The sequence below is a fragment of the Muntiacus reevesi genome, chromosome 4 (genome assembly GCF_963930625.1).
Source record: "Muntiacus reevesi chromosome 4, mMunRee1.1, whole genome shotgun sequence".
Taxonomy (NCBI): Eukaryota; Metazoa; Chordata; class Mammalia; order Artiodactyla; family Cervidae; genus Muntiacus; species Muntiacus reevesi.
In genome coordinates this window covers 117,313,771-117,325,897 of record NC_089252.1, presented here as the reverse complement: position 1 = coordinate 117,325,897, position 12,127 = coordinate 117,313,771, and the positions used below count along the sequence as shown (strand labels likewise).

Sequence of the window (12,127 nt, the reverse complement as noted above, 5' to 3'; positions counted from 1 at the left end):
ACTAACACCCACTTCCTAAATCTCTAAGAGTGTAGAACATTGGCAGCCAAAGGATGCTTCAACCTAGAGCTGTAGGAGGAGAGGGGTGACTGCTTAGCACCCGCATCTGTCTAGGTCTTGTACGTGAAAACAGCAGGACTTCAGCCCTGAAATGGACCTGGGTGAATAACTCTGCACGTAGGTCCTCAAGCTCTCCTCACACACCATCCCCTCTCGGGGCCCCCGAGCCGGACTTTCTCAGACTTTTCACTTGGGAAGTGCTTCTCAACAGCAGAGTGGGGACAGAGAGAGGAGGAGAGGTCTCTCTTTAGCTGTCATCTCCTCGCATCGCTGGACCGCTTCAGGCTCCAGCGGGCGCCCCTCACCTCCTCACGTTAAAGGCATGTCGCTTCTGCCCAGCAGTGGGGGCGGGCATGGAAACCCTAGACAGTGACTGCCCCTCTAGTCTCTGCCCGCAGCCACAGAGCCACCCCTGAGCGGGGGCGGGTTTGCACCCCAGGTCCCTGGGGGGAAAGGGGCCTGGGTCTCCTGGGGGGAGTCCTCTGGGCCCCCGATGCGGGCTTCCTGTTGCTCTTCCCCTTGGAGCCTCAGGTTCTTTTGGTCTCTGCTTTCTTCCTCAAAGAGGTGCAATTCTGCCATCAGAGTTCATTCTTCACAATCTCCAGTCCTCTCAAATCTGCGTTTTGATCCTTGAATGTCTCTCCTCGTAACTGTCTTCAAAACCCCACTTTCTATTCGTCTAACTACGCACCCTGCATCCCCTTTCTTCTCTGTCTTGAACTCATCGTGTTTCGCGTCACCCACAGGCTCTCCCACGCTGGGCAGAATTGAAGTCTCAGTTTCCCTCCTCACTTCCCCCAGTGATGAAACTGACAGCAAGGTGAATAAAGAGACAATCAGAAGCGTTTGCTGTTGGTGTTGCTCAGTTGCTACATCGTATCTCCTTGTGACCCCGTGGACGGCAGCACGCCAGGCTCCCCTATCCTTCACGATCTCCCAGAGCCTGCTCAAACTCATGTCCGTTGAGTCAGTGATGCCATCCAACCATCTCATCCTCTGCCGTTCCCTTCTCCTTTGCCCTCAATCTTTCCCAGCATCAGGGTCTTTTCAGATGAGTCAGTTCTTCGCATCAGGTGGCCAAAGTATTGGAGCTTCAGCTTCAGCATCAGTCCTTCCAGTGAATATCCAGGGTTGATTTTCTTTAGAATTGACTGGTTGGACCTCCTTGCAGTCCAAGGGACTCTCAAGAGTCTTCTCCAACACCACAGTTCAAGAGCATCAATTCTTTGGTGCTCAGCCTTCTTTATGGTCCAACTCTCACATCCATACATGACCACTGGAAAAACCATCGGTTCAGTTCAGTTCAGTTGCTCAGTTGTGTCCAACTCTTTGTGACCCCATGAACAGCAGCATGCCAGGCCTCCCTGTCCATCCCCAACTCACAGAGTTTACTTAAACTCACATCCATTGAGTCGGTGATGCCATCCAGCCATCTCATCCTCTGTCGTCCCCTTCTCCTTTGCCCTCAATCTTTCCCAGCATCAGGGTCTTTTCAGATGAGTCAGTTCTTCGCATCAGGTGGCCAAAGGATTGGAGTTTCAGCTTCAGCATCAGTCCTTCCAATGAATACCCAGGACTGATCTCCTTTAGGATGGACTGGTTGGATCTCCTTGCAGTCCAAGGGACTCTCAAGAGTCTTCTCCAACACCACAGTTCAAAAGTATCAATTCTTCAGCACTCAGCTTTATTTATAGTCCAACTCTCACATCCATACATGACTACTGGAAAAACCATAGCTTTGACTAGATGGACCTTTGTTGGCAAAGTAATGTCTGTGCTTTTTAATATGCTAAGTTGGTTATAACTTTTCTTCCAAGGAGCAAGCATCTTTTAATTTCATGGCTGCAGTCACCATCTGCAGTGACTTTGGAGCCCCCAAAAATAAAGTCAGCCACTGTTTCCATTGTTTCCCCATCTATTTGCCATGAAGTGATGGGACCAGATGCCATGATCTTAAAACCATACTGGAAAAACCATAGCTTTGACTAGATGGACCTTCGTAGGCAAACTAACTGTCTCTGCTTTTTAATACACTGCCTAGGTTTGTCATTGTTTTTCTTCCAAAGAGCAAATGTCTTTTAATTTCATGACTGCAGTCACTATTCACAGTGATTTTGGAACTCAAGAAAATAAGGTCTGTCATGGTTTCCATTGTTTCCCCATCTATTTGCCATGAAATGATGGGACCGGATGCCTTGATGTTAGTTTTTTGAATGTTGAGTTTTAAGCCAGCTTTTTCACCCTTCCTCTTCACTTTCATCAAGAGGCTCTTTAATTCCTCTTCACTTTCTACCATAAGGGTGGAGTCATCTGCATATCTGAGGTTATTGATATTTCTCCTGCAATCTTGATTCCAGCTTGTGCTTCCAGCCTGGCACTTTGCATGATATACTCTGCATTTAAGTTAAATAAGCAGGGTGACAATATACAGCCTTGACATACTCCTTTCCTGATTTTGAAACAGTCCAGTTCAAACTGTTGTTCCATGTCCGGTTCTAACTGTTGCTTCCTGACGTGCATACGGGTTTCTCAGGAGGCAGGTCAGCTGGTCTGGTATTCTCATCTCGCCAAGGGAACATTTCGCGCAAAGATAGGCACAATAACGGACAGAAATGGTGCGGGCCTCACAGAGGCTTGTGACAGGAGCGAGCGGTCTCTGTTTACATCTCTGCTGTGTGACGTCTGCTTCTCACGCTGTTTATCTTTGCAGGATGCCCTGTCTGCCTGTCCTCTGTAGTTCACAGACTTCCATGCAGATATCCTGCCTCTTGACTTAAAAGAGGAAGTAGATTCCTCGCACTGCATAGGTTGTTTCTTTTTTAAACACACACCTTCCCATCTCTTTCATCTCTCACGCTTTGGCAGACAAGCCGCTGAGGACGTGTCGTCTTTGGACTCAGCCTCTGAAAGCGCCGCGAGCTTTCCCCACTGTCGTCTTCTTTGTGACACATCTGAAACAGTAAGCTCTCCAGCTTCATCTGGGCGCTTTATCTCCTCGTTCTTAATTCAGAATGCTAAATCAATTACCCAGTTGCCCAGCAAACATGTACTTCCCAACCTTCACGGGATATATTTTTGTTCTTGGCCTCTTAAACCATGTCTCAGAAAACTCAGCTTTTGAAGATTTTTTTTTTCTTTAACGTGGACTGTTTTTAAGGTCTTTATTGAATTTGGTATAATGTTTCTGTTCCATGTTTGGCGTTTTGGAGTAAGGCGTGTGGGGTCTTAGCTCCCCCACCAGGGATGGAACCCCCACGCCCTGCATTGGAAAGTGAAATCTTAACCACTGGCCCACCAGGGAGGTCCCCCAGACCCCAAAACCCATTTTCCATCCTACTGACACATTCACCGTCTATTTCAGGAGCCCCCGCCTGTAGACACCCGGCCCTCCCTTCTATAAAATCCCCACAGTTCAAAGCAGTGGTGAAAATATTGTCTGTGATGTTAGGAACCCTGGTTTCCTGCCTAAAATCACTGAGAAGACGGCTGTCCTGAGGTTTGATAGATGTCAGCATTCAGTTTGTGACCAGCCAGACAAACTTGAAGGAAAAGAGCGATCTTTTGATAGAAAAGAACAATCTTCTGACTTCCCTGTCCAACCTGAAGTAAAAGGTCGTCCTGGGGAAGAATGTAAGAGTTGGTCTAGAACAGCTTGGAAAATGCCTGTTATATGTTCAACTGTCAAATGTTTGACGCAAAATAAGTAACCTATGCTTAGAAGCCGTACTCTGTAAAGAACACACATAATTTTTTTCATCTGTTTCCTAACAGAACTGGTTTTTTTTTTCTTATTTTCCATATTTTTCCTGGGGTTTTTCAGGCATGACTTAGCAATCAAACAACAACACGTATCACTATCTTATATTGATGCTTCTTTCCTCTCCAATTAGAAGAACCAAATCCTGTTGTTTTCGGTTGGAAAAGAAGCTTGCGTTTCTTTGGCAGGTTGTTTCCATGTTAAATCTAACCCTGGTTCTCTCTCTGTTAATTCACAGGTACCACGACAGAGGAAACCAGTTTTGGGAAAAGTTATGCACTGCAGAATTTCGAGAGCTCTACGCTCTGGGCGCTGTCCGCAACGACCTCTATGTGATAGGAGGACAGATGAAAGTTAAAAACCAGTATCTTATCACAAACTGTGTTGACAGGTACTCTGTGGAGCGGGACGCCTGGAAAAGGGTGTCTCCGCTTCCTCTGCAGCTGGCCTGTCATGCGGCGGTAACGGTGAACGATAAGCTCTACGTGATTGGAGGCTGGACCCCTCAGGTTCGGAGAGCTCCCGTGTGCCTACTTGGCGTGGCTGCGCTGAGCCTGGCCGCTCTGTTGAAAAACGCTGCAGTTGTTGAATACTAAAAGAGGGTGGCCCACGTCTTTGGTAACATGCTTTTTTTGTTACAGAAAATCAGACAAGATTTTATGGTGTGAAAGCGGCTTTGCTGTTGTTTAGTCACTAAGTCGTGTCCGGCTCTTTGTGACCCCGTGGACCGTAGCCGCCAGGCTCCTCTGTCCATGGGATTCTCCAGGCGAGAAGACTGGAGTGGGTTGCCATTTCCTCCTCCAGGGGGTCTTCCTGGATCAGGGTTCGAATTGTGTCTCGTGCATTAGCAGGCGGGTTCTTTACCACTGAGCCACTTGGGAAGCCTGATGAAGCAGCCTAGGGGAATGAATGTTAAAGTGCATTATTCTAGACCTGGTTTCACTCAGTACTTGTGCTGTGTCCCTCAAAACCCGCCCATCCTTGCAGATGATGAAGGAGGCCTGTGCTGAGGGCTTATGTGTGGGAAGCATCTCAGCTCAAGGCAGGAAGCCGGACCCCCACCCCAGTTCTGTCTGCGCTACAGCTGCGTGACTGGGGGGTGTAACTCTTAGGTCTTTTTATATAAAACTTCTCACTCTAAGTGGGAAATTGAAATACGTATGTGTGATGTCACAGCCATCTTCACAAGAGGATACTGTGATTTTCAGCCCCTCTGGCTCTGCTGGGCGTCAGCAGAGGGAGAGACCAGGGGCCAGGCTGAAGTGCGGCGAGGCACGGCTGCAGGGTGGGAGAGCCCGTGGTCCCAGGCACGGGCTGGGACCCTCTCCCCTTCTCTGCTCTTTGGTGGCCCTGCCGCGCCTGGGCCGTCACAGAAGGCTCGCCCAGCTGCCTTCTGCCCCGGCCGTCCAGTGCTTGTAAAAAGATTAATCTCACTAGCGCGTTGTCTGCCCCACGCTGTCATTGTTGTTCAGTCGCTAAGGCGTGTCTGAGTCTTTGCAACCCGGAGGACTGCAGCTCGCCAGGCTTCCCTGTCCTTCACTGTCTCCCAGAGTTTGCTCAGACTCTTGGCAAACTCTTGAGTTGGTGATGTCATCCAACTATCTCATCCTCTGCCAGCTTTTTCTCCTCCTGCCCTCAATCTTTCCCAGCATCAGGGTCTTTTCCAATGAGTCGGCTCTTTGCATCAGGTGGCCAAAGGACTGGAGCTTCACACGACATATACTAGTTTTATTTTTGCCTGTATGAGTTCTCCTTTCTCCAGGTTTGCTTCGTGATACATCAGTTGTCTGATACCTCTTTTTGTAAGCATTTCATGAGTTCCATTTTGCCTTTTAGGATGTATCATATTTGTTTTTAAAATTTTAAACTTCACATTTAATACATGTTTTAAGTTCATGCTATGCATCGAAAAGTAACTTAGATTTAATCACAGCTAGTAGCTGAAGCCTGAGAGATTATTTGTAATTAAGCTTTTTCAGAGATATTCATTATGTAGTTAATTTTACATGAATGTGCTCCAAAGAAAAGCTTTCCTTCCATTTTTTTAACACTAAAGTAGAGATTAAATACTTAAATTATAAGGAAAAGTAAAACAATAAAGTCAGTATTTCCTAATTTATGTCTTTGAACATGTGACTATTTCCTAGATAATGAAAGCCTTTGCTAATCTGTACAGAATACGATACATTAAATTGCAAGATAGCCTGTGATTGCAGTATAGTGATTATAACCCTGAGCCAAAACTAATTGCATGACTTTATCATAAGCAAGGAAATTATTTCAGTGTTGAACACCTGCACGAAAACAAAAAGCAACAGACACTTAGTCATCTTTAGCTTGACGTCTTAGAGGTTCCTAACACATCACAGACAGAAAATATTACTTTACCTGAAGTTTGTTACTGGTGTTGTTGCTGGAAATTTAGGAGTAGGGAAAGCCACATTCATCTATGTGTATTCAGCTTCTAATGTCTCTACTCATTTTATATATATTTATATATCTGGAGAAGGAAATGGCAACCCACTCCAGCACTCTTGCCTGGAAAATCCCATGGACGGAGGAGCCTGGTAGGCTGCAGTCCATGGGGTTGCTATGAATCGGACACGACTGAGCGACTTCACTTCACATATATATATATATATATGTGTGTGTGTGTATATACACACACACACACACATACACATTTATTATATATATATATTTATATACATTTATTGTATATATATAATAAATGGGGCTTCCCTGGTGGCTCAGTGGTAAAGAATCCACCTGCCAATGCAGGACACATGGGTTTGATCCCTGATCCAGGAAGATCCTCTGGAGGAGGGAATGGCAACCCACTGCAGTGTTCTTGCCTGGAAAGTCCCATGGGCAGAGGAGTGTGGCAGGCTACAGTCCATGGGATCTCAAAGAGTTGGACATGACTCGGCAACTAAATAACAAATGTAAAATAAATACATAAAAATAACTGCAAATAATTTCTATTAATCCATATATCTTTAAAAATTAAATTCAAACCACTCCTATACTATGGGATAAAAATACTCTCATTACTAAAACACTCAATTGTTTTTGTAGCTTTGCTCTATTTGGATTATAAAAATGTTATAAAGAAAAATGCCTTATAAATTATTAAAGTTAGTTTCTCACAAGCATTATTTAATCAACCACTATAAAGTTTGGTAAAATAAAACTACACTTTAAATACTATTCAATAAACCTTGGCTTCATTTTTTAAGGCTTTGCAATGCTTCATTTAAAAAAAACACTGTATTGTCTTCCTGCTAAAATCACAGATTCTTTGCTAAAACCAACACCTTACCCCCATTAGCACAGAATATAAATCGCTCCTCTATTGACAGTGTACTTATAATCCCAAGCCTTGGGATTTGGAGTGTCTGTGAATATAAGTCACTGTAGTTAACCTCTATTTATCTTGCTGGCTGTCTGCTTTGATTAATTGCACTCATGTGCTCACAAAGATCTCTAAATGGGCTGTTATTATATTGGCTGTCATATTTCATATAGATGGATCTTCCTGACGAAGAACCTGATCGATTGAGCAACAAGCTGCTGAGATACGACCCCAGCCGAGATCAATGGACGGAACGGGCGCCCATGAGGTACTCCAAGTACCGGTTCAGCACAGCCGTGGTCAACAGTGAGATTTATGTTTTGGGTAAGGAGAAGCTAAATGACTCCTTTTATTTTTCTCAGCAGTTTGCCTCCATGAAAATGAAATATTCTTCCTTCTCGCATCCCAGTTCAAGTACACACACCACTAGCCCCTGATTTTCTTTTATTTTCTAGAGCACAGTCAGATAAGATTACATGAAAGTCCACTGACGTGTTGAAAGCAAATTTACTTTTATCGAATTTTTAAGTCATCTGGAATCCAAGAACAGTAGGGATACATCCTAATATACCCACCAGGTAAAATGCTGTGAAAAGGCAATAAGCCTTTGGCCACCTTACATGGATCAAAACATACGCTTTTACAACCAACTGGTTCTCTGCACTAATTAAAGAGACTCATGTGCTCTTTAGAGGGTTAAAAAAAAAGAAATGTCACCGGTTATGCCAGTCCTCTTCACTTTGCCTCACTCACCAGAATTCTACTAAGGTGTTATCAGATGATGTTTTATCTGAATGCACTTGCCCCTTACCTTTGGAATGAGTGTGTGTGGTCTAACACTGGCCAGTAGGGGTTGGTGAGAGGCTGGTTCCTTCCCACGGAGGCGGGTCCAAGGACTTCAGGGCATCCTTGCTGCCTCCCTGTCCTTCCCAGTCCTGGCCTAAGCTGCTTCCCTCCTCCTAATTCACCCTCCGCCAGCTTGCCGTCCCCCTCGCATGAGCATGGGAAGACAAGGGCTGAGATAGGCTGAGTGCACTGGTAAAATGATGCCGATTCGTTATTTCAACCCCTTCTGCAATGCTGGCCAACTGGCAAAAATAATGGGTAACAGAGAAGTGGCAAAAAAAAAAAAAAAAAGAGAAAAGAAAAAGAAATATGGGCTGAAAGCAAACCACATCTTTGAGTAGTTTCTTTTTTTTTTTTTTTTTTAAGCGAAATGGAAGCCATTATCTCTTGGCTGTGTGCACAGCATGAAACAAAATAATTAATGCATTGCAGCATTAATAGTTGTGTGATTTTAAGAACAAGAACATTATGCCACATGATTTATGACTGCCTCAGTTAGGAGACCCACTTGAGATTATAGTTAAGCTTTTCCTCTGGGTATACATTTGTTGCTTTGGTTGTAACTATATGCAGTGCCACCTCCAGTAGTGATAACATCTAAACTAGGATCAGTCTCCTGGGATTGATGTATATGGAACTCAAGGCGCAAAGGGCCGATCTACTAATTATATTAAAGTTGGAGGCAGTGGAAAGTGGGATAAAAGTGATTGTCGGTGGAAGCACAGTGAGATTCTCAGCCCCTCCCCAATGTGAAAACACAACTAGGCTAAATGTGAAGTAAAACCAACAGTGTCATTTCTGTAAATTGTATGGAAGGGACCAGATGGTCAATACAGAAATCAAATTGATTATATACTTTGCAGCTAAAGATGGAGAAATTATATACAATCAGCAAAAACAAGACGTGGAGCTGACTGTGGCTCAGATCATGAGCTCCTTATTGCAAAATTCAGACTTAAACTGAAGAAAGTAGGAAAAACCACTAGGCAATTCAAGTAGGACCTAAATCAAATCCCTTATGATTATACAGTGAAAGTGATGAATAGATTCAAGGGATTAGATCTGATAGACAGAGTGCCTGAAGAACTATGGACAGAGGTTCCTAACATTGTACAGGAGGCGGAGACCAAAACCATCCCAAAGCAAAAGAAATGCAAGAAGGTAAAGTGGTTATCTGAGGAGTTTTTAGAAACAGCTGAGAAAAGAAGAGAAGCAAAAGGCAAAGGAGGAAGAGAAAGATATACCCAACTGAATGCAGAGTTCCAAAGAATAGCGAGGAGAGATAAGAAAGCCTTCTTAAGTGAACAACACAAAGAAATAGAGGAAAATAGTAGAAAGGGAAAGACTAGCGATCTCTTCAGGAAAATTAGAGAACATTTCATGCAAAGATGGGCTCGATAAAGGACAGAAATGGTAGCGACCTCACAGAAGCAGAAGATATAAAGAAGTGGTGGCAAGAATACACGGAAGAACTGTACAAAAAAGATCTTCACGACCCAGATAATCACGATGGTGTGATCACTCACCTAGAGCCAGACATCCTGGAATGTGAAGTCAAGTAGACCTAGGAAGCATGACTACAAACAAAGCTAGTGGAGGTGATGGAATTCCAGTAGAGTTATTTCAAATCCTAAAAGATGATGCAATATGCCAGCAAATTTGGAAAACTCAGCAGTGGCCACAGGACTGGAAAAGGTCAGTTTTCATTCCAATCCCAAAGAAAGGCAATGCCAAAGAATGCTCAAACTACCGCACAATTGTGCTCATTTCACATGCTAGCAAGGTAATCCTTAACATCCTTCAAGCCAGGCTTCAACAGTACATGAACCAAGAACTTCCAGATGTACAAACAGGATTTAGAAAAGGCAGAGGAACCAGAGATCAAATTGCCAACATCCTTTAGATCATAGAAAAAGCAAGGGAATTCCAGAAAAACATCTATTTATGCTTCATTGACTATGCTAAAGCCTTTGACCATGTGGATCACAACAAACTGGAAAATTCTTAAAGAGATGGAAATACCAGACCACTTTACCTGCCTCCTGAGAAACCTGTATGCAACAGTTAGGAAAAAAGCAACATTTAGAACCAGATATGGAACAATAGACTTGTTCAAAATTGGGAAAGGAGTATGTCGTCTTCTGTATATTGTCACCCTGCTTATTTAATTTCTATGCAGAGTACATCATGTGAAATGCCAGGCCAGATGAATCACAAGCTGGAATCAAGATTGCTGGGAGAAACATCAACAATCTCAGATATGCAGATGATACCACTTTAACAGCAGAAAGAGAAGAGGAACCAAAGAGCCTTTTGATGAAGGTGAAAGAAGAGAGTGAAAAAGCTGGCTTAAAATTCAACATTTAAAAAACTTAAGATCATAGCATCCAGTCCCATCACTTCATAGCAAATAGATGAGGGAAAAAACAGAAACAGTGACAGATTTTATTTTCTTGTCCAAATTCACTGTAGACAGTGACTGCAGCCATGAAATTAAAAGACGTTTGCTCCTTGGAAAAATGCTATGACAAACCTAGACAGTGTATAACAAAGCAGAGGCATCACCTTGCCAACAAAGGTCCATCTAGTCAAGGCTGTGGTTTTTCCAGCAGTCACCTATGGACGTGAGAGTTGGACCATAAAGAAGACTGAGCACCAAAGAATTTGATGCTTTTGAACTGTGTTGCTGAAGAAGACTCTTGAGAGTTCCTAGGACAACAAGGAGATCAAAACAGTCAATCCTAAAGGAAATCAACCCTGAATATTCAGTGGAAGGATGGATGCTGAAGCTCCAATTCTTTGGCCACCTGAGGCAAAGAGCCGATTCACTGGAAAAGACCCTGGTGCTGGGAAAGATTGAGGGCGGGAAGAGAAAGGGACAACAGAGGATGAGATGCATGGATGGCATCTCCGACTCAATGGACACGAGTCTGAGCAAGCTCCAGAGATAGTGAAGGACGGGGAAGCCTGATGTGCTGCAGTCCATGGGGTCACTAAGAGTCAGACATGACTTAGCAACTGAACACATGCTCCTTAGTTCAAGGATTGTCCATGGACCAGATGCTTCTGGAGGTCATCTGGAGAACCTCAGTTTAAGATCCCTAATGGGTGTTTGTCCAGTTCTGTTTACTTTCTGAAACTCTTTGAAAATGTTCATCCCACATTAGATCTAAATCAGCAATCTTCCATTTCAGTGCATTTTTTCTGAGACTCGTTTTTCAGATTAGAGGCCATTTACAAAAAGAATTGTTGTTTGTTGTTCAGTCGCTAAGTCGTGTCTGACTCTGCAGTTCCATGGACTGTAGCCCACCAGGCTCCTCTGTCCATGGTATTAACCCAGCAAGAATACTGGAGTGGGTTCTCACTTCCTTCTCCAGGGGATCTTCCTGACCCAAGGATCGAACCCAGGTCTCTTGTGTTGGCAGGCAAATTCTTTACCGCTGAGCCACCAGGGTACAGTACAAAAAAAGAGGACAGCGTTTTCTGTACCTTAACTCTTGGGTGCATTCAAGAAAACTGAACGTTTCCTAGAGTCTATGTGTAAAGTCTCCTACTGATTCACCTTTATGGGTGTTTGCATTTTGAATCTTTGTATTATTGTTGCTTGTCCAGCACCACTTAGATGATGACATGGACAAGGTCTTTGTCTGCAAAAGGTTTTTCATCTTACCTGCAGGATAAAACCACCTTTAAGTGAGTAGACAATCCAGCTTTGCAGTCTGAGTTCACAGTAGGGCAGAAACTTTTCGTGGTGTTGGAAATTGAAGAGTCTGTGCAGCTACACTTTCCAGATAACTGATGCCAGCATCTTTACCATTTTACCTGTTTGGCTGTGTCGGGCCTTAGTTGTGCCATTTGGCATCTTTCCTTGAGGTGCGCGGACTCAGCATTTACAACGCATGGGCTTGGATGTCCCACGACAGGTGGGATCTTAGTTCCGCCACCAGGGATGGAACCTGCATTCCCCTGCAATGCGTGGTGCATTCTTTTTGTTTGTTTGTTTTTCAGAGTTTTCAAAATTATTTTCTTTCATGTGTTTCCATGGTATTTATGTAAGTTTTCCATTTCATTTTTCAGATGATATTTATGCAATATTTGGTAAGATTCTC

General features: G+C 43.8%; 1 protein-coding gene across 1 annotated transcript in view; it reads left to right on the top strand.

Moving 5' to 3' along the window:
- The window catches only part of KBTBD12 (kelch repeat and BTB domain containing 12), a 46,965-nt gene that overhangs the window by 9,155 nt on the left and 25,683 nt on the right, over positions 1-12,127 (top strand). Inside the window, exons 3-4 of the mRNA XM_065935451.1 lie at positions 4,056-4,326; positions 7,346-7,496. Coding sequence (XP_065791523.1) covers positions 4,056-4,326; positions 7,346-7,496 — 422 coding nt within the window. The remainder of the gene's footprint in view (positions 1-4,055; positions 4,327-7,345; positions 7,497-12,127) is intronic.